At 48.7% G+C, this 27,407-nt stretch overlaps 1 protein-coding gene across 1 annotated transcript; it reads left to right on the top strand.

The window, feature by feature from the left end:
- The first annotated feature begins 8,631 nt into the window (after nucleotides 1-8,631).
- Lamp1 (lysosomal associated membrane protein 1) lies at nucleotides 8,632-26,068 on the top strand. The gene is made up of 9 exons (XM_040733562.1): nucleotides 8,632-8,793; nucleotides 14,827-14,948; nucleotides 17,747-17,966; nucleotides 18,416-18,574; nucleotides 21,473-21,654; nucleotides 23,436-23,555; nucleotides 24,384-24,450; nucleotides 24,535-24,705; nucleotides 25,141-26,068. The coding sequence occupies exons 1-9, from the start codon at nucleotides 8,748-8,750 to the stop codon at nucleotides 25,278-25,280; spliced, it is 1,227 nt and encodes a 408-aa protein (XP_040589496.1). The 5' UTR covers nucleotides 8,632-8,747; the 3' UTR covers nucleotides 25,281-26,068.
- Nucleotides 26,069-27,407: the final 1,339 nt, after the last annotated feature.

Genomic DNA, 27,407 nt, shown 5'->3' with positions numbered 1-27,407 from the left:
TTCATTTTATGGTGCTGGGATGGAACCCAGGGAATATACCCTACCACTGAGCCCTATCCTAGGCCCTATATAGTAGGGTGTTGTTGTTTTTGTTTGTTTGTTTGTTTGTTTTTTGGGGGTTTTTTTTGTATGTCCTTTATACATACATCTTATGTTTTTAACCTCGATCAAAGAAAGATTAAAAAAAGAAAAAGCTAAACAAAAACCTGAAAGGGCCAGAGAGACAGCTCAGTGGTTAAGAGCACTTCCTGCTCTTTCAGAGGGTCTGGGTTCAGCTTGCAACACCTATCAAATGTGTCACAGCTTACACACAGCTCCAGTCCCAGAAGATCCAACAAGCTTTCCTGGCCTTGGAGGGCACCTGCACACACATGTACATGAAGTCTCCCAGGCACACACACACAAAGTTTAGTTAAAATATATGAATAATAGTGCTGGATAGACAGCTTAGTGACTGAGAACACTTGTTCTTGCAGAGGACCTGAATTCGATTTCCAACAGCACATGACAGTCTGGGAGATCCAATGCCCTCTTCTGACCTCTGGGGGCGCTGTGCACACACATGGCTCATGCTCATGTACACATGCAGGCTAAACACTCATGCACATAAATTTTTTAATTGAACAAATTTGTTTAAAGGATGTAAAATCTGTACCCATTAGGGAAACAGACCAGCAGTGCACTGGGTGAGTAAGTTCCCACCCAAATGAAAGAGGAAGGTGGAATGATCACACTGACTCAAGCTCATATAGAGGTGATGCTACGGGTGGAGGACTGGATGTCCAGGTGGTCATGGAGAGGGAGGGGTCGGGTTGAAGTGGATAGGGAGACACTGGTCACACTGGCGGCTGTGGACTTACTCTGCTGTGAGTGAGTCTAGGAAGAGTATGAAGTTCGTAAAGAGTGAGCAAGGGTCCACTGCTGGAAAATGTCCAGAGAATGTGGCCACCGGCAACCACGCTGCCCAGGTCAGATCAGAGAGCTGAGAATGGGTTGGGTTGCCCAACACTCAAGCAAGACGGAGGAGCAGCTATACCAAGGTGCCTGTGGTGTGGACTGGAATCTCTGGGTGAGAGTCAGTGAGTGACCAGAGGTCTGGAGGTGGTCTCAATGCGGCCCGAAGGCTCACATCCATTGATACGTGCAGAGGCAGGGGCACACTCGAGGATGGGAAGGGCCTGGGGCTGAAGGGAAAGACCCCATCCCATTTCTAGGATCAAGATGGAAGGGACCCCAAGATCTTCAGGGACAGGCTGTCCCCCTACAGGCCCATGGGTGAAGGGGGCGGCACTGTCAGGAGCTGTGCTCCAGAGAGAAGTGCCTGGTTTCAAGGTGTTCTTGGAAAGAAATGGGAGACCTGTGACCCTGGCCTCTATGGGACAGGCCAGGAAAGCTCAGCTGTGAGGACAGTGATTTATCAGGAGCATCTGATGTCACAAGAGTGAATTGGGGTTAGCGGGGAGCTGGGCTGCCCAGAGGCTGGCACTGGAGGCCCAGTGCAAAGGCCTGCTGTGCCTGACCCTCATGATGCACATGGCTGCTCTGGGCAGCCTTCTCTGCCATCTCCCCACATCTGCCCTTCAGTGTACTCCACTCTTCAATTACCCAGAGATCTGTGATGAAAGCCACCTACCTACCTGGTGCCCCATCCACATTTCTGGGTTCCTGTTGGGAGCTTCCAACTTAGATGGCTATTTCTCGCTTTTTGCAAAAAGTTACAGAGTGAACAGCTTTGTCTGTGGTGTGTGTGCGCGCGCTTTTTAACACTATTGGAGAATAATGCTATGGTGTGCGTGTGGAGGTTAGATGTTAAGGACCCCCAAAAAGGCAAATCAGCTTTGCTACTCCTTGGGCCTCCTGCTCAGAAGAATAGCCCTTATGTTCTATATGGCTTTGGGTGATTCTCTGTCCTGCACACTCTTCAAGTACTGCCCACCTTTCATTTTGGAGGAGAGAGGGGCGGGGTCAGGAGCTCACCAAGTGTGCTGCGCTGACTGGCCAATGAGTTCCGAGGATCTACCCATCTCTTTACCTGCACTGTAATAATAAGTCGTGGGATCTCATACTAGCTTTCTTTTTTGTGTTTCTGGGGATCAAACTCAAATTCTTGTGCTTGCAGGGCAAGGCCTTAACTGAGCAATCTTCCCACCACCTTGCTAACATTCTAATACATAAAACACGCTCTGGAACAACCCAGTCACCCCTGCTCCAGAGCCCGGGACTTCGTCCTGTACTTCTACCCAAGCACTAACCAGTCTGCCCCAAATCCTAGCTCTTCCTGGAACACTAAAGACACTTGCTCCACCGCTGCTGGCTCTGCTTGTAGCCCCGGGCCACCTGTGTGTTACCAGGAAACTGGGCTCAGAAAAGTGTCCTTTTCCAAGTTAGGACTCAGAAAGGCAGGCGGGCCCCTCAGTGCTACAGCTAGTACTGCACGGGAGAGGCATTTCTGAGAGGGATAAGGACGTTATTGCTATAAGGAGATGATTATCCCTCCTATCTCTGTAGCATGCCCACTGGTGAATCCACTTTGGGGGTATGGGGGGGAGGTTAGACTCCTGGCCTGATGACCCACAGGCCCTGCTGAATTAAAGCTTATGGGAAGGGACAGTATGTAGGTTAGAATGTCAGGCCTCCACCCAAAGCTGGATCCTAAATCACGTAGGGGATGGCTGAACTAGGGACTAGATACAACTCATTTCCACCATGAAAAGCTGGAGATCTAGTCCCAAAGCTGCTCACAGGAGGGGATTGGTGTCTGGATTGGAGTGAACCACACCCTCACATGTAGCTTAGAGAAAACCCAAAAACCAAGCCAAACTCCATTCCCTGGCCAGGCAAGAACTGAGGACACGCCCACCTTCTGACCAAGGACTACAAGGGGACTGTTTGCTTTCAGGATTCCTGCTCCTAAGATCTGCCTGATGAGTTCATGTTTTCATCACTATAATTTGGGATCTTACCAAATGTGTGTGTGGTGCCTGGTGGAGCAAGTGGCATCAGAGAACATAGAAAGTATGACGGAGTAGACACCCGCAAGGAAGGAAGTTTAAGGAACCAGTGGACGTGTGCTGAACTGGAAGAAAGAACCTGGACAGTAGCTCTGGTTGAAGTTTGCTGTCTGGAGAAGGGCAGATTCATTCAGTGCAGGAGCGGAGTAAAACCCAGACCAGGAGTTTCTTCAAGATGACGAAGCAGAGCAAGGAGATGATGACCTAATCCAGAGACAGCAGGGAAGATGATCAGGACATAGGAAAGGAAGGACAGTGGGTAGTCACGTTCCTAGAGAAAACTGGAGAGAGAGAATGCTCAGCTGTGGTGTGCAGGTGTGGTTTGTGTGAGACACATGCCTCAGGCAGCAGCTCAGTTCAGCAAAGCTGGGTATATGGGAAGAAATGCTGTGGAGACTCAGGGGTCTTCCAGGGGCGCAATACTGAAGGCTAACTGCAAACTAGGTCAGGACAGCACTGGGAGGTGGACACCTGCTCAGGAGTCAGTAGAGACAAGGGTATCCAATGGCCGATCACTGGGATTTTTTTTCGAGACAGGGTTTCTGTGGCTTTGGAGACTGTCCTGGAACTCGCTTGGTAGTCCAGGCTGGTCTCGAACTTACAGAGATCCGCCTGCCTCTGCCTCCCGAGTGCTGGGATTAAAAGCGTGCGCCACCAACGCCCGGCTGACTACTGGGATTTTGAAGTCAAAAGACAGGCAAGTTCTGGTTTAGCTGGTCTGGTGTCCTTGGGCCAATTGCTTAAATTCTTTGAGCCTTGGTTTTCTTATCTTGTAAGAGGAGATTATAATCTTAAAAGCTACTTACAGCACATACCACACACCAATGAAGGAAGTCGCCACAGAAATCTGAATCGTTCATTTAAAAACCTGGATGAAACAGATTATCAGTCTCAAACTCTATCCACTGAAAACACATTCCTAAAGGAAGGCAGCTGGAACGGGACCTGCAAGGATCCAGAGGGTTGGAGCCAGGTCGGCAAATGCTGGCACACAGAAAGTCAACACTGGCGTGTCCTTGAAGAACAAGGAGCTGGGGACACAGCACCGCGTGTAAGGTGCTTGTTGTGAAAGCACAGGGCCTAAGGTAGGACGGGGCCCAACTCCCACACACGCCACACATGCCATGAGGAAACCTGTGACTCCAGCACCAAAGAGGCAGAGGATCCCTGGACTCCAGCACAGCTGAATGGGGTAATCCAGAATCAGTCAGAGACCCTGTGCCTGAAAATACAGTGGAGAGTGACAGAGGCAGGCTCCAGACGTCAAGAGGTGCACACATGGACAAGCACGTGTGCACACGTGAGCGTATATTCCTCACCCACACATCCACAAATTAGAACACGGAGCAATCCATATGAGCCTCACTGTTTTGTGTGCCCTTTGTAGGAAACATTGTCTGTCATTCTGCAATGTCAGAATTTACTAATTTAGTCTGTATTGGTAACAAACTCAAACCCAGCTGCAAGGAAGATGCAGCAGCAGCTGCTGCAAGCGTCACTGGTTAAGAGTGGGACTGCAGAATCGAATCTGGCTGTAGAAAAAAAAGGCAGGACAAGGCCTGCACCAAGGAACAGGAGGTGACAGGCAGCAGACCAGACAAGCAAAGGGAGGATGTTACCAGCAGGGACCTAGGCCAGCTGAAGCCCTGGGGACCAGGGCATTGTCTCTCAGCCTTGGACGCACCCTGCCACTTGGGTGGCCCGAGCACAGATTGGTGGCAGCAGATGCCTTCAGGCAGGCGCCCACCTTTATGGGGTCTCTCTAAGGAAGTTGTTACCCCCTTTCTTTGTCTGTGTCTGGTAAGTTCTTGGATCTAATCTCCCTAATAAGATTTTTAATGTGCCCCTAAGAACTGTGATTCATCTAAATATAGTTATAGGGTGGGACCCTTTCTACTCCCAGGAATAAGGCCAGAAGGGGGCATCAGGTGCCCTGGTCACTGCTTTCTACCTTAATCCCTTGAGACCTCTCATTGAACCTAGCTTGGTCACCAGCAACCCCAAGAATCAATCCTCCTGTCTCTGCCCGCTGGGGTTAGAGGTGCTTGTACCACTACACCAAGCTTTTCTTATGTCTTCATACAGAAATGTGGTCTTCATGCTTGCACAAGAACTCTTACCCAGGTCATCTCCGCAGGTTTAAGGAGTCCAAGGTTTCCAGGCAAGTGAGTGTCATACACTGAAACACATCTCCACCCATATTCAGTGGATTCATAAATAAAAAGAAAAATTAAGGGGGCATTTCCCTGAGTTCACTCCAACAGCCTCAGTCAGGAAGGCCCTGCTCTTTGAACGAAGTGCTGTTAGTGGGAGTCACAGTTGACTGCAGGGCTGCTTCCCTTTCTGTACAGAGCTGGGACACATGAACCAGGCTGACACCATTCATCCGTCAACAAATCCAGAGGTTGCAAGATCCTGACTCAAGTCTCTTGCCTCTTCCCACCTTGCTTCCTTCAGAAACCTGATGTGAACCAAGCGTCAGCCTGGCAGCTCCATCCCTCAGTGCCTAGAAAATGAACTCCACTCTTCACAGCACACTTCTGACCCCTCCCAGCTCCTCCCCATTAAAATCCCGAACTCAAATGGAGAAGTGGCTTCTGGAGAATTTCAGTTCCCATTCTGTGTTTCCCATCATGAGGAATGGACTTCATACACAGACCCTAGTGTTTATTTGTTGGTTCTATTTGTTTGTTCTTGAAACAGGGCTATCTCTGGCTGTCCTGGAACTCACTATGTAGATCAGGCTGGCCTCAAACTCACAGAGATCCTCCTATCTCTGCCTCCTGAGTGCTGGGATTAAAAGGCATGTGCCACCACACCCAGCAGAACAGACCCTCATAAGTGCCACCTCCGACCCACGCTCAGGGACAATGTGTCCAGGGAGATATACAATGGCCACAGGATATGAGACTGCAAATGGCCTTCAAGGTTTTTTAAATCTGCTTTCTAAGAAGGGGAGTTTCAGATCTTCCTTTTGAGAAGTTCCTTTCTTGTAACTTTATACCACTGCGGTATAAATACCTCAAGGGAGATCGGCAAGCAGAAGATCTGCCTATTTCCAGAGGCTAAATAACATCATTTGACACTTGAGCAACCTCCTGAACAGCTCCCAGAAAGAGACTTAGAAACACGTTAGCACACACGACAAGGGTCTGGCGACATGACACAGAGGGATTACTGCTTTTCGTAGAGGATTTGGGTTTGGTTCCTAGTACCACATTGTACGGCTCACTGTGGTGATTTGAAAGAAAACGGCCCCCAAAGGGAGTGGCCCTGTTAGGAGGAGTGGCCTTGTTAGAGGAAGTGTCTCAGTGTGCGTTCAGGCCTTGAAGTCTCATACGGGCTCAAGATGACATACTACCTAGTGTCTCAGATCACTTCCTGTTCCCTCAGGACCAAGATGTAGAACTCTCAGCTCCTTCTCCAGCACCGTGTCTGCCTGCATGCTGCCATGCTTCCTGCTGTGATGCTAATGGACTAAACCTCTGAACTGTAAGAGAGCCACCACAGTTAAATGTTCTCCTTTATCAGAGTTGCCATGGTCATGGTGTCTCTTCAGAGTAATAAGAACCCTAAGTAAAACACGATCTCCTGTAACTCTAGGGGGTTCTGATGCCTCTGAACCTGCCTGGAAATGCAAGACACTCATGCATATAAAATAAGAAAACATCAAAAGGAAATCGATGTACATTCACTGGGCTGCTTTAGCACTCTTCACTCTGGGGAACCGTATTTGCTAACCTCTCATTTAGTTTCCATGCCCTGCTCCTGGGTTCACAGAAGTCAGGGTTGAGTTAGGTAAGGACTCTGCCTGTACACAGTAAACCGTCCACACGGGCTTTAAACATAATGAGCATACAGATTCTACCACTGAGGGCCAGGCAGGACAGCTCCTGCTGACACCAAGTGTTCAGGACACTGTCTCTACATTCATCTAACCACATTCTACCTCAAGCTAGACTCCGACCAATATCTACACCCTAGCTGCAAGAAATGCTGGGAATGTCTGAGGGCTCTGTACATCACCGATACTGACAAAAAAAGACCTCAGAGGCTGGAAAACACAACTCAGTTGGGGGATTGTTTCCATTAAAAAAAAAAATTATTCGGTGGGTTTTCAACATCAGCATGTTTAGGCGAAAATGAACATCTTAGAAGTCCTTCAATTGTATCTAAAGTTAATTCTCTACTTTGTGGAGCAATCCAAAGGCAGACACCGTTTTCTTTTACTGGGCAACACTGCTACATGACTGTTAGTTAAAAAAAAAAAAAAGGGGGGTGGGGTGGGTGGAACATGGTAGAAAACTAGGAGGCATGGCGGCCCAAGCTGGTCATCCCAAGACTTCCATTACTTGTACATTACTGTGGTAAAACACTATGATCACGGCACTTTAGAGAAGGGTTCATTTGGGGCCAGAGAATTAGGAATTCACCACCATTATGGTGGGAAGGATGGCGGCAGGCAGGCGTGACACTAGAGCAGCAGCTGAGAGCTCACATCTTGATCCATAACAGGAAGCAAAGAACACACTGCGATGCCTTCCTTCTAGTTTTCTACCATGAGTTTGAGGCCAGCCAGGTGTATATAATGAGTTCCAGGACAGCTACGGAGAGAGCCTCTGCCCCCCATAAAAAAACAATAACATAAAAACTTGGATTTTGCTGGCAGTGATGGCACACATCAGTAATCTCCACAGGCCAATTGCCCAAAGTGAGGCCAGCCTGGTCCATACAGTGTGTTCCAGGTCAAGCGGGCTTTAGGGCGACATCATAGCCTAAAACAACGAAAAAACAAACAACCGTGGAGTTTCGAGTGTTACATCCACAAAAGGGGAAGATGTTTTCGCATTGAGTTCTTCATGGAAATCCTCAATCACCTCAAGTGGGATGACCATCTAACAAGACGCTGTCCCCCAAAGCAGGAGCGCTCAAAAACACCGCGCCCGCGCTCCCCCGGCCCCCCTCCCCGCACTCAATCCCAGCACTCAGGAGGCAGAGGTAGGCGAATCTTTTTGAGGCCAGCTAGGGATATATAATGAAATCTTGCCTTTAAAAGGGTGTCTTTCCTACCACCATCTACGTGCCCCTAAGGACTGTCCTGTGACTGGAGCAGGGAAAAGACACAGCTGTGGCAGGCCCTAGACACGTCTGGACCTAGAGGTAGCCCGGGAGCCTGCGTGGAGGCCAGCCTGGGCCCTGCAAATGGATATGCACACGGTCCTGGATTCAAACACTGCTATGAGCCTGGACACGGATGTCAGCCTACGGCTGGGCTGCGGGCCTGAGGCTGGCCGGGGCCCGCGCGGTGGCAGGCAGCCTGAGCCACTGGCCTCGGTCTTCCCGTTTCCACGCTCACTTTCTCCGGCAGCGTTTCTTCTTCCCTTTCCCAAAGCCACCACCACCTACTTTCCATTTCAGGACACACCGGGAGAGGCCCCGGCGGCGGCGCGTCACCGGGCCACGTGACGGCGACGACCGGCACGTGACCGGAGTCGCGTGCGGAGCCGAGGCCCGAAGGGGAGCGGCGGGGAGGAAGCGGCCGCCCGGGCGCCGCTCTCGCGAGACCCTCGCTCGGCTCACGTGACCGGCGGGCGCGGCGCTGCTCACGTGACAGGCGCTGCCGGCCGCAGGGTCCCCTCCGTGCCGGCGCCGCAGCTGCCGGGCCTCTCGAGTCGGTGGACGCGCCCTCCCGCCGGCCTCGCAACCGCCGCACCCCGGCCTCGGCTGCGTCGCGCCATGGCGGCCCCCGGCGCCCGGCGGTCGCTGCTCCTGTTGCTGCTGGGTGAGCCCGGGTGGACCGGGCGGGGTCGGCGTCTCGGGACGGACGGGAAGGGGGCGCCAGGCCGGGTGGGAACGGGGCGCCGAGTAGGCCTCGAGCCGGCCGGCCGGCTCCGCAGTGGCGCTTGCCGCTCAGAGCCCTTGCGGGCCCTAAGGACGCAGGTGCGGGGTGGGAGCCCAGCCTGAGACTCCCCACTTCCCCGGGCGCTCCGGCGGGGGCCGGGATGCAGCTCCCGGGGGAGGCAGAGCTGCTGGCACCCGGGCTTCCTTGTGAGCGGAGTGGGTGCTGCCTCTGACCCCTGCCCGAGGTGCCCTTCTCACCGCTGTACCCCAGTAACGCGCAGGGTATGGCTGCAGTGCCAGCATCTGCAGGACCCGAGAGACGAGGCTGGCGAGAGTCCACCCGGGCCACAGAGGGACAGGTACTCCCGAGCACCTCTTAAGACACATCGCACCCCAAAATTGTGTAACTGTGGCTTTATGGAATCTGGTTTCCCTTCTTATTTTGCTGCTTGTGTGGCATGAACTCTTTAAGTCAATGGGAGAAGAGAAGTGCGCTTACCCGGCGGTCTCAAACCTTGCTAAGGGACCTGTGACCTTTCACGGTTCAGTAGTTGTAAGTAGAGTAGGAATTGCTGAAACAAGTTCTGTCGTGTCGCAATGGCTTTATTAGAAGTGTTCACAGGGCTTGGGGATGTAGTTCAGCAATACAATAACTAACTTACAATAACATTGCTTATGGACCCGGAGTTAATACTTTCTTTTCTTTATTAATTAAAAAAAAAGCAGAATCTCAACCATGTAGAACATACTAGCCTGAAATTCACAGGTATCCGCCTGCCTCTGTCTCCCAAGTGCTGGGATTAAAGTCGTGGGACACCATGTGAGGCCGTAGTTAATGTTTTAAAACCAACCTCTGTCTGGGATAGTGGTTTATGCCTTTAATCCAACTAAGGAAGCAGAATGGTCTCTTTAACAGGCCAGTCGAGTTCTCGTAATGGGTTCCAGGATAGCCAGGACTAGAGACCCTGCCGATAAATAAATAAATAAATAACAGATGAATAAAAGCACCAGTGGTGGAGTCTGAGGCAGGGGAATTTCAAATTGAAGGTCAGCCTGGGTTAGGTGGTGAAGTCCTTCTTGTTTATTGTGGTTTATGCCTGTAATCCTAGCACTTGGCATGCTAATGTGGCAAAATTTCTGCGAATTTGAGGCCAACCTAGGCTATAGGTTGAGACACTCTCAGAATCCAAGGGGAGAGAAAAATCTGTGACACTAATCAAGTAGTATTCGATAAGTTGAATTATGTCCCAGCTTTCACAAAATTACTTTACCTTTGATTTTACTTAAATATTTATTTCAATTTCAAAACTTCAAAAATAGTTTTATCTTTAGGAAAATTCTAATTTTGGGATTATTAATTGTTCCTGCATTAATTGCTAACTTCTCCAAGCTGCCGTTGTGTTTAATTGCTTAATAGAAAGCAGACTAGTGTGAACTGAAACTAGTGTGTATGGTTGCCTAATGGAACTACTGTTCAGTTGGTGGTGGTGGCCCCATGACCTTCCCCTTTCTGGATGAGAGCTGTCAGTCCAGAGGTATGAGAAGGCTTCTAATTAATTGTTATTCTAGACTGTGGGATCTTGAATTTTTCACTTGGTTGGTGATCAAACATTCTGTGGTTCATAATTTTTTTTTTTGAGACAGGGTTTCTCTGTATTGTTTTGGAGGCTGTTGGTCCAGCCTGGCCTCGAACTCACAGAGATCCGCCTGCCTCTGCCTCCCCAGTGCTGGGATTAAAGGTGTCCGCTACCACCGCCCCGGCAGTGGTTCATAATTTTTTAACTGATACTCTGTTAAACCCAACTCAGATATTGTTATCTTGACCTGGCCTTTTAACTATACATATGTAGACTGAAGTACCTGTCCTGACACACGCTAATGCACAGTGCTATCGTGAAGAAATGTCAGCTTTGTAGCCGTGGTCCTGAACTGGATCTAAGCAAAAGCAGCCCTCTACAAGTGCAGACACTTGTCCCCTTGTCCACAGCAGCTGCAGCATGCTCAAGCCTGTGGAAGCTCGCCAGCAGGGAGGGAACCCTCCCTCTAGAGGTAGTAGTTAAGTGTGTGCGGTGAAACTTTGGTCTTTTAAAGTGTTCAAAGGTGATCTATGTGTCACTAGATAAGAGAGATGTAAAGGAATCAAGTCAAGATAAGAAGAGTGTGGTTGGTTGGTGATAGGGTCTCACTCTGTCAGCTTCAAAAGTACTCCCTCACTAGGTTCTGCTGAAGCAACATTGTCAGCAGGCCACACACTGGAGCAAACAAAAACTGGACCACTCACTTGCTGTGACCTTGAAGCAACTTAGTATCTCTGGGCCTCTCCACCTCAGCAAGAGGGGATCATAGCAGGGTTGTCATAGTAACCTGATGGAGCCATGCCCTGGGAAGTGCCTGTCACAAACAGTAAATGTGTCACAAGTAGCTGCTAAGCAGGTCTTCATGATGGCAGCACACTTGAGTCAAAGAGTTCCGGGACATCCTGGGCAAAGGATTGAGAGAGCCCCACAACAAAAGTGACTCAGTAGCAAGCTTTTTGACTAAAGGGTGAACTGTCTGCCGAGGGTTCTGTCAGAAGTCTGGAGGCTCTGGGCTCTTCCTGTCTGTTGTGTAATCAGGGTGGTTAGGTGGCTGGCCAAGGTCACGTACTAGTAACTGAAGAGCTTCTAGCTTGAGCGTGTGTGCTTCCCACTGCCTTACTGGTTGCAGGGAAGGGAATTTCCTGTAATGCCGTGTTTTGAAAGAACTAGCCAGCATTGCCCTTTGACCCATGGAGAAATGAGAAATGAGCAGGTTGCCATTAGAGAGTGGGATTCCTGGCCCAGCCCCAGACCTGCCATAGGCATCGGAACTGACTGGGGAAAACCCTTTTTTGTTGAAGGATTTCAATTTTCACACCTTTAAACACTTTTTTTTAGTATTTTGTGTGTAAGAGTGTTCTGCGTGCTTGTGTGTGCAGTGCTTGTGGCGTCAGAGGAAGGCATTGGATCCCCTGAACTTGAGGAATAGATGGTTTGAATGGTTGTGAGCCACCATGTGGGTGCTGAGAAACCCAAGTTACTAACCTTCCCTAGCCCCTATTTTAGTGGTGGCGCACACCTTTAATCCCAACACTCTGGGAGGCTGAGGCAGGCAGATCTCTTGAGTTTGAGGTTAGCCTGATCTACAGAGCAAGTTCCAGGACAGCCAAGGCTACATACACTGAGAAACCCTGACTCAAAACAAAATAAATAATAATAGATAAATACAGTTTAGCTTCGTCTTTTTATTTTATGCATGAGTGTTTTGCCTGCATGTATGTCTGCACACTGTGTATGCAGTGCCCACAGAGGCCACAAGAGGGTGTGGTACCGGATCTTGTGGGTCTGAAATCTTGTGAGCAGCCATATTGTTGCTGGGAATTGAATCTGGGTCACTGAAAGAGCAGCCAGTGCTCCTAACTACCGAGCTGTCTCTCCAGCGGGTGCCCCCTTATGTATTTATTTAGGTGGTAGAGCTGAAGACAGTTAAGAGAGAGAAAGACACCAGAGCATGGGAACAGCCAGTGACTGAGGAAAGGCATGTTCTCAGAAATCACAAAGTTTCCTTTAAATTATAGTAATAGTACTTTGTTTTCTTTTGAATATGCATGTTTACTAATTTGGGAAAAGTATGGTTGACAAATTACTAGGGTGACGAGAAAACTCATGAAAAGACAGCCTGGTTAAAGCTGGACTGTGCTCCCATGGGGCATCTGTTGTGTTGGCGAGGGTGACCTGGATACTTCTCCTAAGGACATCTCAGGACAAGGAAGCCTTAGGCTTGCAGTAGTGATCTTTTTTGCTGTGGGTCAGGCAGGCTACAGGGTTTTGGGTTTGGGTTTTAAGATATTTTATTTTGTGTATACGTGAGGAGTGTTCACAGAGATCAGAAGAGGGTGTGGAACCCCATGGAACTGGAGTTACAGATAGGTATAAACTATCTGGTGTGGGTGAGGGCTTGAACTTGGGTCTTGTGGAAGAACAAGTACTCTTGACGATTGACCCCTAGTTTCAGTTGTTTTTCTGAATCAGGGACTTGGTGTATGTAGCCATGAGCTGGCCTAGAAGTTGGTAGGTAAACCAGGCTGTCCAAACACTTGTGATCCTTCTGTCTTTGCCTGTCTAGCTCTGGGATTACACACGTATGCCACCACACCACACTTGGTTATTTTGCTGGCTAATTTATGTCAACTTGACACAAGCGAGAGTTATCTGAGGTAGAGGAGCCTCAATTTAGAAAATGCCTCCGTAAGATGGGGATATAGGCAAGCCTATAGGACATTTTTTAAATTAGTGATTGATGGGCGAGGGGACAGTGTGGGTGGTGCCACCCATGGGCTGGTGGTCCTGTGTTCCATAAGAAGGCAATCTGAGCAAGCAGGGGTGGGGGACAAGCCAGTAAGTAGCACTCTTACATGGCCTCTGCATCAGCTCCTGACTCCTTTCAGTAATCAACAGTGATATGAAGTGGGAGCCAAATAAACCCTTCGCCAAGCTGCTTTTGGTCATGGTGTTTTTATCACGGCAGTGGTAACCCTAACTAGTACAGCCATGTTCTGTTTTTATGTATGTGCTTGGGAGAGCTTATGTATTTGTGCTTGACCTTGGAGCTTCTTCTAGTTAGGCTTTTGGGTTTGGAGAGCAATTACTCTAAATTTTTTATTTTTTTTTCAAAGTTGCAACAGTGGAATAAATTGAGTTCATTAAAGTCCATTCGTTTTCTGAGGAAGTAAGATTTTCTGTTTTGTTGTTCATTTGTTTGTTTTAAGATGGAGTCTTGCTGTGTTTGCCTCTTGGGCTTTGAGCTTATTATGTAGAATGTCCTAGCCTGGACCTTGTGTTCCTGCCTTACAGGCCCCAGATGTGTCAGTGTCCTTGGAAGAGTGTATACAAACGTGTAGCAGCAGAGAGGTGACAGCGTGCCACCTGTTGCTGAACAGTGATGACTGATAAGCCTGTGTGGTAGCTTGGCTTTAGAATGAGCAGAAGTGCCTGGCTTTGCCATCTGTAAACTGTAGTGACACTCACTAGTTGTCAGTTATCGTCCCTTCCTCTCTCTCTCTGCTGCTTCTGCTTTTTTCTTCCTTTTTTTTTTTTTTTTTAATGTGGTCTTACCTGGCCTAGAACTTGCTATATGTAGACCATGCTGATTTCAAATTCACAGAGGTGTGCCTGCCTCCTGAGCACTGGGAATAAAGGTGTGCACCGCCATGCCCAGCTGAAAGTACTGCTTTTCTAACTTGCTGCTGGGCATCTTGATTGGCATAGTGGGGTTGTTTGTAGGTGGGTCTCTACACTGCGGGTGGCAGACTGGTGATCCTCACGCCTCAGCCTCCCCAGTGCTAAGATTACAGGTGTGAAGTTTATTAGCTTTATTTCAAAAGTCAGAGAGCCACTGTCCTGGAAAGACCATTATTCACTTGAAAATCTTTAGAGCCTCCATGTGTCCTTAAACCTCCACAAACAGGGCAGCCCTCACTTGTATAGATGAGGCTGTTCCCAGAGTCCCTCGGCCATGTGCTGGTGAAATCCAGGCAGTGTCTGAGCTCATGACTTTCTTTGCCACACCCCTGGTCTGAGAGGTAAAAACTAGCCAAACTGTAACTGCTAGTTGCAGACTCCCCTGGGCTTCTGCAGTAGGCCGATGCTTGTCTGTCGTGAAATGTACTTTTCAGGCCCCACACATCTTATCTGGGGGACATATGCCTAGGGTAAGTACCCTGGTAACCGCACTCGGGGGCTGTAGGCAGGCTTGGCAAGCTCATGGGACAGCCTGGAAGATGGCAGTTTTCTATGGGATCCAGGGTTGGGGATTAGGAGCAGGACAGCAGCCTATAATCCACTTGTCTGGTTCAGAGTTTACCGAATACCGTAAATCTTAATAAAAGTTACCAAAAACAGAAATAGCACTTGTACTTTGAAGGAGGTGTATGATTGTTTCTTTTTACTGGAAGCAGCAGGCCTTGCACATGGTGCCTCAGCACTGTTTGTGGTGAAAGACAGCAATGGCACAGCTTGTATAATGGCCAACTTCTCTGCCTCCTTCTTCACCATCTACGAGACTGGACATGGTTCTCAGGTAGGAGACGTCAGCCTTTGTGGGACTCTGAAAAACTACCCTGCCCTAGTCCACCCCTCTCCCTTGGGCATATAACTTCTAGACCTTAGGCCCCTCTGCCTCTGCTGGCATCTGCAGCCACAGCAGACAGGCCACCTGTACTCTGCTCCCACTGTTAAGGCATCAGTTAGTTTTTGGATTTCTTCACGGTTGTTTTACAGCCACCTCATAGGACCTCATGGTAGTCAAGCGAGCTTGCCAGATGCTTCCCTGGTGCTACTTGGTTGGCTTTCTTGTATTTTTGTGGTCAGTATACAGCTCTACGTCTTTTTGGTCTTCATTTGCTTCAGATAATCACTATATTCTGAGAGATGTATTCTCATTGGTGGCGTGAGCAATGCTATAAACTGTTCCTTTAAGAAGCATGTTCTTAGTGGACTGAACCTGGTGGCACACACCTTTAATCTGAGCACTCAGAAGGAGGCAGAGGCAGGCAGATTTTTTTGGGGGGGGGGTGTCTTGATTTATGTTTTGTTTTTCAAGGCAGGGTTTCTCTGTGTATATCCCTGGCTGTCTTGGAACTCAATCTGTAGACCAGGCTGGCCTCAAATTCACAGAGATCCTCCTGCCTCTGCCTCCTGAGTGCTGGGATTAGAGTTGTGCACCACCGCTGCCAGGCCAGGCAAATCTTTTAATTCAAGGCCAGCCTGATCTACAAAGCTGAGAGTCAGAATCACACAGTGAGACCCTGTCTCAAGGAATAAACAGACAAAAAGTTGTTCTTAGCGGTTATGTTAAAGCAGGTTTGTGTTTATACAGTGAATACAAAGTATGTAGTTGTTAGGTTGCTAGCAGATGAGTAGCCTGTATTTTAAATTTCCTTAATTACCTGTTAGTGGGTATTTCACACATTCATTGTATGTTATTACCCTTTTAAATGCATCCCTAGGTCATGAGATACACCTTACCTGTAAAGGACCAGGAGTTAAGGTCTAGCCTGGGCTATATGAACCCTGTCTCAATAAATTCAACCTGAATCACATTTTGTCTTCAGTTCTTCGTTGGAACTGTTGTCTCTCCCACAACACCATACAGCAACACTCAGTTCTGCCCTGGAGCCAGTAGGAACTGGGCCGGCAGGATGGCCATTCCTTAAAGTTGCTGGGTCCCTGACTTGTCTGTACTAGTTCTGTGTAAATATGCAAAGGCTTGTCTGAGCCTGTTGTAAATGAGTGCTTGCCTGCATGTCTGTGCAGTGCATATATGTAGTACCCATTAAGGCCAGAAGAGGGCATCAGATCCCCTGGAACTGGAGTTCAGATTAGTTAAGCCACCATGTGGGTGCTGGGAATTTAATCTAGGTCCTCTGAAAGAGCAACCAGTGCTCTTAACCACTGAGTGATCACTCCAGCCCCTGTAGTTTACTTTTTTAAATTTATGTGTGTGCACATGAGTGTGTCTGTGTGTCTGTGTACATGCACACTTTGTAAGCTTTCTACCACAGTGCATGGATAGAAGCCAGAGAACAACTTGGGAGGATTGGTCTTTCTACCATGTGGGCCCTGATATTGAACCTAGGTTATTGGGCCTGATGGCAAGTGTTTTTACCCACTGAGCCATTTAACCTGCCTCAGCTTTTTACTTCTCTTAATGTGGCTTGGGGGCCTGGGGTTGGTGAGGGTGTCTGGGTGGGTTGGTTGGTTTATGAGTCATAGGGTCTCACATACCACGTTGTGACCTGACATCCCTGTCTCCAGCTTCCCACTCCCGAGTGCTGGGTTTTCAGGCTTGCCCCATCTGACGTGGACTATGCCGTGCTGGAGAGCAAGGCTACGGCAGCATGCATGCTAGACAGTGCTCTCCCAGCCAGGCTTCATCTCTCATCCCAGGAAACAGCCTTTGGTTTTGTTTTTTGAAATAGGGTTTTTCTGTAGCTTTGGAACCTGTCCTGGCACTCACTCTGTAGACCAGGCTGGCCTCAAACTCAAAAAGATCCGCCTGCCTCTGCTTCCCAAGTGCTGGGACTAAAGGCGTGCACCATCTCTGCCCAGCCAGAAGACATTCTTTGAAGAGACAATTTTGTTTAAAAAAAAAAAAAGTAATAAAAGTAATAGCATCAAGTTAGCTTCTTTACTTTCAAGGTAACTTTGGCTTTGGTTCTGTTATAAATTGAAACTAATTTAATAGTACATTTTAAGATTTTTATGTCTGTGTTGTGTCTTATTACATAACACTGTCCAGCCTCAAACTCAATGATCCTCCTGCCTCTGCCTCCTGAGTATTAGAATTGAACTGTGCACACAATGAATGAGAAGCAGATTTAACTATGACTAATAAGACAATCCTGTCTCGCTTCATTCTCTTTGTTAGTAGTGAGTATAGGACACTGTGCTCATGCCTACTAGTCTGTTAGTGTTTTAAAATACTTAGAACTGAGCCGGGCATTGATGGCGCACGCCTTTAATCCCAGCACTCGGGAGGCAGAGGCAGGTGGATCTCTGTGAGTTCCAGGCCAGCCTGGTCTACAAGAGCTAGTTCCAGGACAGCCTCCAAAAGCCTCGGAGAAACCCTGCCTCAAAAAAAAAAAAAAAAAAATTAAAACTGGCACATCGGGTGGGAATGCTGGCCACCCTGGTTTAAGTCACACACACTGTTTGCATGCATTGAATTACTGTATCCCAGCAATGTGTACAGATACTGTACCAAGTTAAGTGTTTGCAGATGACTGCATTAACATTGATTAAAAGGCACATTTTTACAGAGGTCTCCTTAGCAGCATACATTCTCAAGGAGTAATGTTGGAATTGTATTTGTTCTAGAACTCAACCTTTGAACTGCCGTCCTCTGCAAAAGTACTGAATAGTAACAGTTCTTGTGGTAGAGAAAATGTTCCTGAACCCATCCTCACAATTGGTTTTGGAAGCGGATATTTATTGACACTGAACTTCACAAGAAATGCAACACGTTACCGTGTCCAGCACATGTATTTTGCTTATAACTTGTCAGACACTCAACATTTCCAGAATGCCAGCGACAAGGGTAAGACTTCTGTGACAAAATGCAAAATGAAGGGAAGTTAGAGAACTGGCCTTTCTAGGAGCCACATGAGGGTCCATTAGATCTGCCTGCCTCTCTTAGTCTTGACTTCCTTTTCCTTTTCTGTCCCTTTCCTTTAGACGCTGGCCAGAGCCTAAGTATGTTTTCTCTGTACCTTAGGTGTTTTCGCTCCCCACTGTGTGGCTGACTGCATGCTGGCTTACCACAGGTGGCCTGGGTCTCCCTCTTCTGCTTCTCCACCTTCCTCCCTCAGTTAGCCACCGAGATCTACAGCTTGCCTGCCTGAGTCTTTCTTTTAAACTAATAAAACTGTTCTTAGACTTCAAAAGAAAAGGAAGAATACAAGATGATGTTATATAGGTCACTTTAAGTACTACACACAGTTAAAAATTGTGTTTGTGTTTTGTTTTTGTTTGTGAATTTGGATATAGGGATCCACTCTGTGGACTCCACAACTGACATCAAGGCAGACATCAACAAAACATACCGGTGTTTAAGTGCTACCCAGGTTCACATGGGCAATGTGACCATCACGCTCAGTGATGCCACTATCCAGGCCTACCTGCCCAATAGCAACTTCAGCAAGGATGGTAAGATGCCGGGCCGGGCCGGGCTGGGGTGGGGCAGGTGACACACTCACAGTGCATCGAGACTGCACCACTGTCGGGCAGCTCTTCTGCTCTGCTCCTATGAGACAGTAGCCTTTGAAGGTGAGGGGCGTGTCCTGGTTAAAACAATCATTCATGAAATGTGGAAGAGTGATCTTGTGGATATGGTTAGGAGTTCAGACTCCCAAAACACTCTTACCTGCAAGCTAGTTTCCTCAAGCCAGTTTAGGCAAGCTCAAGGGTTGGCTTTACCTGTCTGAGGAGGTGTGATCCCCCTGGCCTGTACCTGTTGACCAAACTGGTGGTGGGCCCTGAAGCCACTTTGCCCCAAATCTAATCAGTCAGCTCTGAAATTTAAATTGTCCATTGGAAAAGCGAGGGCATGTGATTTGTGTAAGATTACCTGGCCTGCCAGCCTTTTAAAAACCAAGACCTGCCCTATTGACTTTCCTTCTGGGGCTTGCTCCGTAGTCCTAATGGAAGACTGTGATGTGACTGCTGGAGAGAACTAACTCGGGATTCTCTCAGTGCTTTCAGTTAGAGGTCAAGGAGGGTAGCATGCATTTTCTCAGCAGGTGGCACACTGGTGCAGGCCCTATCCTGCCACCTAAAGTTAGAAAAGAAAGTATTTCATTACATATGGAGCTGACCATGAAGGTTGGTGTCTAGAAGCGTAGTTTTACTATGACCCTTTTTTGTTTTGTTGAGACAGTCAATCTCTTTTATGTAACCCTGATTTTCCTGGAACTCAGTATATAGACAGACTGCCCTCTGCCTTCTGAGTTCTGGGATTAAAGGCGTGCGCTACCGTGCTTGGCAGCCTAACATTAGTTACATGGTGCTCTTGCACTGACTTAAGCATAGCCTAGTTGTTGTGATAGAGTCCTAGTCTGAAATATGTACTGTTGTGTTACAAATAGAACTGGGTTTTTGTTATGCTTTTTTGCTTTTTTCCCCCTTTTAAAAAACTTTTTGTGGCCGGGCATTGGTGGTGCATGCCTTTAATCCCAGCACTCGGGAGGCGGAGGCAGGCGGATCTCTGTGAGTTCGAGGCCAGCCTGGCCTACATAGCGAGTTCCAGGACAGCTTCCAAAACAATACAGAGAAACCCTGTCTTGAAACACCAAAAAAAAGTTTTTGTGTATGTTTTGCCTACATGTACATGTTTGGTGTCCAAGGTGGCCAAAGAGGGCATTAGATCATCTGGAACTGTAGTTATAGGCACTCGTGAGCCACCAAGTGGGTGCTGGGAAATAAACCTGGGTCTTCTAGAAGAGAAACAAATGCTTTTCTGTTTCCTGATCTAGTGACAAAAGTGTTAATGACAGGTCAAAGGGTAAAAGATACCCCCCATACACACACACAAAAGCCAGATATAATTAGGAGAAATGGGGTGGTTCCGAAGATGCTGACTTGGGCCAAATTCTTTACTAGGCTCGATGCCGCTTGCCTTCCAGCAAACCATGTGTTACAGCAGTGCCCCTTCCCATAGATGTGTATATAGTCTTGTTACCATCACACGGTTAGTGACTGAGGCCAGAGTCAACCATAGCCTTGGACTGGCTCCCACACAGTCTGTTTTCAAACCAGCTGGAGCTGTCTACTTGGGGAGGTGAGGAGAGGCAGGTCGTGGCCTTTCGAAGAGGTGTTGTCCTCTCAAGTGCCTCCACAAGCAGCTTGTGGTGAATTAGGCCCAGTGACAAAAATCAGGAGCAGTGAGCGTTCGCAGTTGCCAAAGCTCCAGGTTGTCCGTCCAGGTGGAGGCCGATGTTCTGTCTGGGGTATCCTGCATGGTTGTGTGCTTCACATGTGGGTTTAGTTTCTCTTTTTAAGAAATAATTCTTTTGTGTGTATGAGTGCCATATGTGCATGTAGTGGGGGGTCAGAGCCCTTGGGAGTCATTCTGTCCTGTGTGGGCTCCAGAGCTCTCCAGTCATTAAGCCTGCACGTGCCTCTCTACTTGATTTGAGTCCTACATTTTTATGCTCCTGGTCTGCCTTTCATAGTTTCCTAATAATTTTTACTTAACACAGTTCGGTTACATCTGTGAATGTGTGTACATGTATTGTTTGTAAGTAACATGGGGTGGCCTTGACAAAAAAGAATGCCTCATGCATCATTCTTTCTGTTAACTGTAAAGGGTCAGGTCAAAATAGACTTGGGCACTTCACAGATCTTACTTAAAAGAAAATAAAATGGGGCTGGGAGATGGCTCAGCGGTTACAGAACATTGGCAGCTCTTCCAGAAGACTTAGGTTTGAACCACCAACACGCAAATGGTGGTTGCCAGCTGTCTGTAACCCCAGTTCTAGGGGATCCAGCCCCTTCTTCTGGCCTCTCTGAGCACCAGCACCCATATACGTACAGGCAAAACACTTTGGTTTTGTTTTTCAAGACTGTGTAGCCCTGGCTATTCTGAACTTGCTCTGTAGACCAGGGACCTCCCCTCCTCTCCTCCAAGCTCTTGCACACCCTTGCTGATAGTACTAGGCTGTAGTTAGCTCATGTGTTCTAAGAAATGACAGACCTGGCTAGGGCCTGACTGTCAAGAACCTGTATCTTGTTTTTAGCACAGTGTCTTCCTTGTGACAACTCGATGTGAACACGTCAATTCATCCTATCTTTGTGTATGTGATATGACATCACTCCCTTGTGGTAGGGTGAGGCTTTCTCTTGGCCTCATAGGATAGGTTTTGTGTGTCCACTGAGAAAGCAGGCTAAGATGGGGAATGGGGGGGTGCTCTGGGGCCTCCCTCTGCTACCCAGAACCTGCTGTCCATGTACTGGGCAGTTAAAGGAGGGGAGTTCAGACATGGGTGTTTCTAGTTCTGACATGCACTCTAGCAAGCTGGACCTTGAACTTCTTTACTGTCCCTGCAGAGACACGCTGCACGCAGGACGGACCTTCCCCGACCACTGTGCCACCACCTAGCCCCTCGCCACCCCTTGTGCCCACAAACCCCACTGTGATTAAGTACAACGTGACTGGTGAAAACGGAACCTGCCTGCTTGCCTCTATGGCCCTGCAGCTGAATATCACCTACTTGAAGAAGGACAACACGGTAGGGAGGGGGCGGGTTGTTTCTATTCATGAAAAGATGCGCTTCGTATGCCTTCTGTGGTGCACAAGAGGCTGCGCTGATCTAAGCCCCATGTGTGCTTCTGTCCGCTGCTGAGTCGGGCTGCGCTTGTCTGACGGGCTGTGGAAGTCCCGGATGCTAATTAGGCACCTCACCAGAGCAGAGCATCACACTTGCCTCAGCTTTTACCACTGGAATCTCTGTTGTTGGTACACTTGTGATAGGAGGAGCAGTGTCTGTGGGGATGGGAGAAGGTCTTGGTATGAATTTTACCTTGGTATGGTTGAACCAGGTCAAGGCTGCATGCACCTGTAGTCTTAGCTGTTCAGAAAGGAAGCCTGAGGCAGGAGGACCTGCAGACGCATTGAGGCTGAAGAAAGCTAGAAAAAGCATCAGGGTCTGTTTTAGTCAGTGTTCTGTAGAGGAATAGAACTTACAGTGTAAGCCAGTCTAATAAATCCCTGTGTATATGTATGTACATAGTTAGTCTATTATTTACATTTGGATGGATGATGAATGAATGTCTCAGGGTTTCTATTGTTGTGAAGAGACACCCTAACGACAGCCACTCTTAAGGAACATTTAATTGGGGATGACTTACAGTTCTGAGGTTTAGTCCATAATCTCCATGGCAGGAAGCATGGCAGCAGGCAGGCAGACATGGTGCTGGAGAAGTGGCTGAGAACTCTACGTCTGGATCTGCAGGCAGAAGAGACAGCTACCAGGCCCGGCTTGAGCTTCTGAAATGTCAAAAACCCGCCCCCTAGTGACACACCTCCTCCAACAAGGCCACAGGCCTAATACTTACACTTCTTATGGGCCTATGGGGCCATTTTCATTCACACCACCACTGTGCGTGCATGTGTGCGTGTTACGATTTATTAGAATGGCTTACAGGCTTGATCCTGCTAACCCAACAGTTACCATCTACTAATGCAAGGCCCAAGAATCCAGGAGTTGTTCAGTGCGCCAGGCTTGATGTCTCAGCCGGTCTACTGGAGTCATTAGAATCCCAAAGTAGGCTCTATGCCCATGAGAGGATGGACTTGCTAGCAAGAGCAAAGCAGGCAGAGCAGGAGCTTTCTCCTTCCATGTCCTTCTGCTGCCTGCAGAAGGTGTGACCAGATTAGAGGTCCCACCTCAAACGATACAGACTAAAACTGGGTTTTCCCAGAGGAGGAAGGATTGCAGGAGCCAGAGGTGTCAAGGACACCATAAGAAAACCCACAGAGCCAGCTAATCTGGGCTCATAGAGGCTCCCAGAGATTGAATGGACAATTGGGAGCCTGCATGGGTCTAACCTAGACCCTCTGCATATGTTAGGGTTATGTAGCTTGGTTTTGTGGAATAGTAGGAGCCTTAATGTGAGGGGAGGTGCCTAGTCTTATTGCAGCTTGATGTTTGGTTGATGTCCCTAGGAGGTCTGCGCCTTTATGAAGGGAAATGGGGGGGGGGACCTCTGCAGGCAGGATGTAATATATGAGAAAATAATTAAAAATAAATTTTAGGTGAGTCTTCCCACTACAAATGATTTAATTAAGAAAAAAAATCCCTCACAAGTGAACCCAGCCACTTGGGTTTTAGTTATTCCAGGTGCTGTCAAGTTCACACCAAGAATAGCCATCAAAGGGTCCAATCCAAGCCTCTGGTGCCAGACAGCAGTCTGCAGATAGTAGCACTCTTTGGGTGTGGTTATTAGCCGTTAGTGGTGGTGTCTGCGTCACCAGAGTCTGGAGTGATGACTTGTTTGCTTTTCTTGTCAGACTGTGACCAGAGCATTGAACATCAGCCCAAATGACACAGCTAGCGGGAGCTGTAATGTCCATGTGGTGACCCTGACGGTGGAGAGCAAGAACAGTGCCCTGGAATTGAAGTTCGGGATGGTGAGGCTCTGCTCTGTCCCATCACATAGTGGGACATAGTGGGCTGTGGTTTGAGCTGCAGTGACCGAGGGGCGTCCCAGTGCTGCCCTGGGAAGGAAGAGATGGCGCCCTCTTTGGTGCCCACCCTGTTGATAGGCTTCTAAGTGTCCTTCCTCACTTCTCACCAACAGACACCCTCTGACTTACCCAGTTGCGCACATTTGGGGGCCACCTGTTATGAGTTGGGTAGTGGGGGTGGCTGCACAGGGAGGCAGTGTGAAGCCAGGCTGTGCCTCCTGTGTCACCTGCCTTTCTTTCTACCACTTGTACCACCTCCTGGCAAAGTAGAGGAGTGTGAGCAGCACAGGGAGTGTGTTTCTTTCTGCGGTGCTGGGTAGTGGATGTGCCCAGCGCCTCCTGTGTCTCCCAGCCAGCACAACTGTTTTAATATGGCACACACATGCGTGCATTCATAATTTCTTGTAATAGATTTGACCTTTGTTGTACTATTCAAAAGACTTTTAATAGCATGGTTCCTGTCATCTCCGTGTTAGTGGGTAAGCTGGTTCTAACAGGTCTGGGAGGATTTGAGCATATTCATGTATGTTTTGTAATCCAAGTATGGGCTGGAGAGATGGCTCAGCCATTGAACTCCTAACTAATATAATCAAAATACCAAGAGATGCAGATAGCAGCATGAGTTCAAGGCTTCACTGGGCTACATAGTGACACCCTGTGTAAAGGAAAAGTTTAGTGAGCTATCCAAATGCATGCTTTGCTTTTGTGCTACAAATGCAGAAGTCCTCTTGACCTGTGCGGTAAATGACCGATGGCTGTCTTTTCCTTCAGAATGGCAGTTCTAGCCTGTTTTTCCTCCAAGAAGTCCGCTTGAACATGACTCTTCTCGACGCCATAGGTGAGATTTGCTTCTTCCTTCCTGTGGCTCATGTGCTCCTCACCCAGTAGGGCCTGCGGCTGAGCAGACTGTCTCACTTTGCAGAGTCCACACTCACTGCCTCCAACAATTCACTGAGAGCTCTTCAGGCCACCATCGGGAACTCCTACAGGTGCAACACTGAGGAGCACATCTATGTCACCAAGGAGTTTTCCCTCAATGTCTTCAGCGTTCAGGTCCAGGCTTTCAAGGTTGAAAGTGACAGGTTTGGGTCTGGTAAGTAGCATCCATAGCAGTGGTGGCAGCAGAAGCATCTCAGATATTCTTGTAGGGCCAGGACGTCAGGGCAGCACCCTTTTCCTCCACAGAGAGCTCTCCCTTCTTTTCCCCTTGTGAGGAAGGAACTGCAGGCATAGGTATGTGAGACAAGGATTAGGAAAGTGACAATAGTGTCTGTCTCTGACCATGGTCTCCAGGGTGCTTCCTGTCTTGAGGGACCTGTGCCTAGACACAGCACAGCTGCCCATTGGTCCAGTGTGGTTAGCACCTTTCATTCTAACCTGGGTGGAGCGTACCTGGGATTGCCCAGCTGCATAGAGAGCACTCATGTCTCCTCGTGTCGTCCCTACCCTGGCCTCATCCTTTCCTCTTAGGAACAAGTAAGTGGGGAGGGTGGACCAGGAGGGAATACACTGGCTGTCTTTCTTGCAGTGGAAGAGTGTATGCAGGACGGTAACAACATGCTGATCCCCATTGCTGTGGGTGGTGCCCTGGCAGGGCTTGTCCTCATCGTCCTCATCGCCTACCTCATCGGCAGGAAGAGGAGTCATGCCGGCTACCAGACCATCTAGCCGGTGGCAGGTGCGCTGCGCCACAGATGCCCAGGGGCCTGTTCTTATGTCCCCGAGCTTAGATAGGTGTGGAAGGGAGGCACACTTTCTGGCAAACTGTTTTCAAATCTGCTTTATCAAATGTGAAGTTCATCTTGCAACATTTACTATGCACAAAGGAATAACTATTGAAATGACGGTGTTAATTTTGCTAACTGGGTTAAATATTTTGCTAACTGGTTAAATGTTAATGTTACCAAAGTAGAGCTCTAAGGAGGACAAGAAGGCTTTCGGAATCGCACGGCTCCCCCATTTGACTTTTTAAAGACTTGGTGTTTGGTTTCTTCATCCTGTTACTCAGATTTAAGCCTTACGAAGGGAATCTCTGGCCTGAACACTTGGGCGCGGAAGGGCGGCTGATCTTTAGGCTGCACTCTGAAGACGCTAGAAGGGAAGAGCAGGGAAGCCCTGCTGCAGAGGCATGCACAGGGAAACCTCTGGACAGGCTTGGGCTGCCTGGCCTGGGGATCGGAATCTGGCATCTGGCTAGGCACAACCACCAGTGTTTTCTGTGCTCTGCCACCTGTGAGCTGGTACTTTTCTAACTAGAAAAAAGGCATTATTTTTATTTACTTTTTGTAAAGTGATTTCCAGTCTTCTGTTGGTGTTGAGGGTGGCCCCGTTTCTGCACTGTGTACAATAATAGATTCACACTGCTGACCTGTCCTGCGGCGTAGGTGGGTTGTACACTGAGGACCAGCTCACGTAATGCATTGCCTGTAACGATGCTAATAAAAAGTCTCCTTCTTTGTCTGTCTGGACTTGTGCTTCTGTGATCCAAGAGCGCCCAGGAGTGGTGCTCATGGTGTGGGGTGAAGGTGTGCTGCTCATGTGCTTGGGTTTGGGACAGGGTTAGGATAGCCGGCCTTCTGCTTAGCCCATGAGAAAACGAAATGCTTTGTTTATTTTTGTTAAGGAATTGTTATGCTAGATGATTCGTTGTTGTTTTGAGGCAGAGTTTCGTGTAGCTCAGGCTGGCCTTGAGCTTGTCCTGCTTCTGCTCCCAGTGCAGATGAGAAGCATGTGCTACCATGTCTGCTTTTAGATGAGTCTTAGTTGATGATAATATGGCCATATAATTATAGTCTCCGGGTGAGTGCGCCTGTGTCACAAGAACCACATACACATCAAACATGGGGTGAGTTGAAGGGCCCAGGGCTGTTTCCTTGAAGTTCTCATCTGTCTGTCCTCCTTTCTCCTCTCAGGCACAGGCTGTCTGTGGCAAACCAGGCCACCAGACTGGGCAACTGCATCCATCTGCAGCGTCCTCTGCTGACTCATGGGTGGGATTTGGCAAAGACTTGGGAAACTTCTCCAGTGACCATAGCAGCTGTATTCATGATGGGAGAGGTCCCACCCCCATCTTGTGGGCCATCTCCCTCTGGGTGCAGCAGAACAGGAACCCTGCCTTGGTGCCTCTGGCTTCAGAAGCCAAAAGCAGTGCAGAGAATCCACATGGCCGGCACGCCAAGGTCTGCCTGCTGGTCCTGGAACTTGAGCTTCCTGTCCTATGAGCACAGGGGTCATAGACCCAGGCCCTAGGACTCCCACCTTTGGGGAAAGGGAATATGTACCTCCAGGATGCTCTGTTGGGTTGCTGGCAGGGCTGCAGGTTTTACCTTCCCGGTCTGAAGGGAACAGGAGCAGCTTGAAGTCAGCCCTTTGAAAGGGACTGAACTGAATCCGGGCGGTGGTGGCTCACCCTTTAGTCCCAGCACTCGGGAAGCAGAGACAGGTAGATCTCTGAGTTTGAGACCAACCTGGTCTACAAGACTTAGTTCCAGGACAGTCTCCAAAGCCACAGAGAAGCCCTGTCTCGAAAGAACCAAAAAAAAAAAAAATGTAGGTACAGGCTCACTACTACTCAGACTAAGCTTGACTCCAGCTGCTCCCTAAAGCCCCAGCACTCTCCCTTGGCAGGTGACACTTTCCTCCCATCCCCCTCCCTCCCACCACCCCTTCCACCTGGTAGTACTGAGGAATGCCATCTCCAGCTGTACCTTGGATGGAGGAGGTGAATATCTATCTGCACAGTAGTGTCAGGTATAGCTCTGAGCGCACCCACTCCTGGATGGAATTAGTACATCC

Source organism: Mesocricetus auratus, unplaced genomic scaffold, assembly GCF_017639785.1.
Source record: "Mesocricetus auratus isolate SY011 unplaced genomic scaffold, BCM_Maur_2.0 Super-Scaffold_100031, whole genome shotgun sequence".
Classification (NCBI taxonomy): Eukaryota; Metazoa; Chordata; class Mammalia; order Rodentia; family Cricetidae; genus Mesocricetus; species Mesocricetus auratus.
Note: the sequence above shows the minus strand (reverse complement) of the source record. Positions and strands in the feature narration are given on the sequence as shown.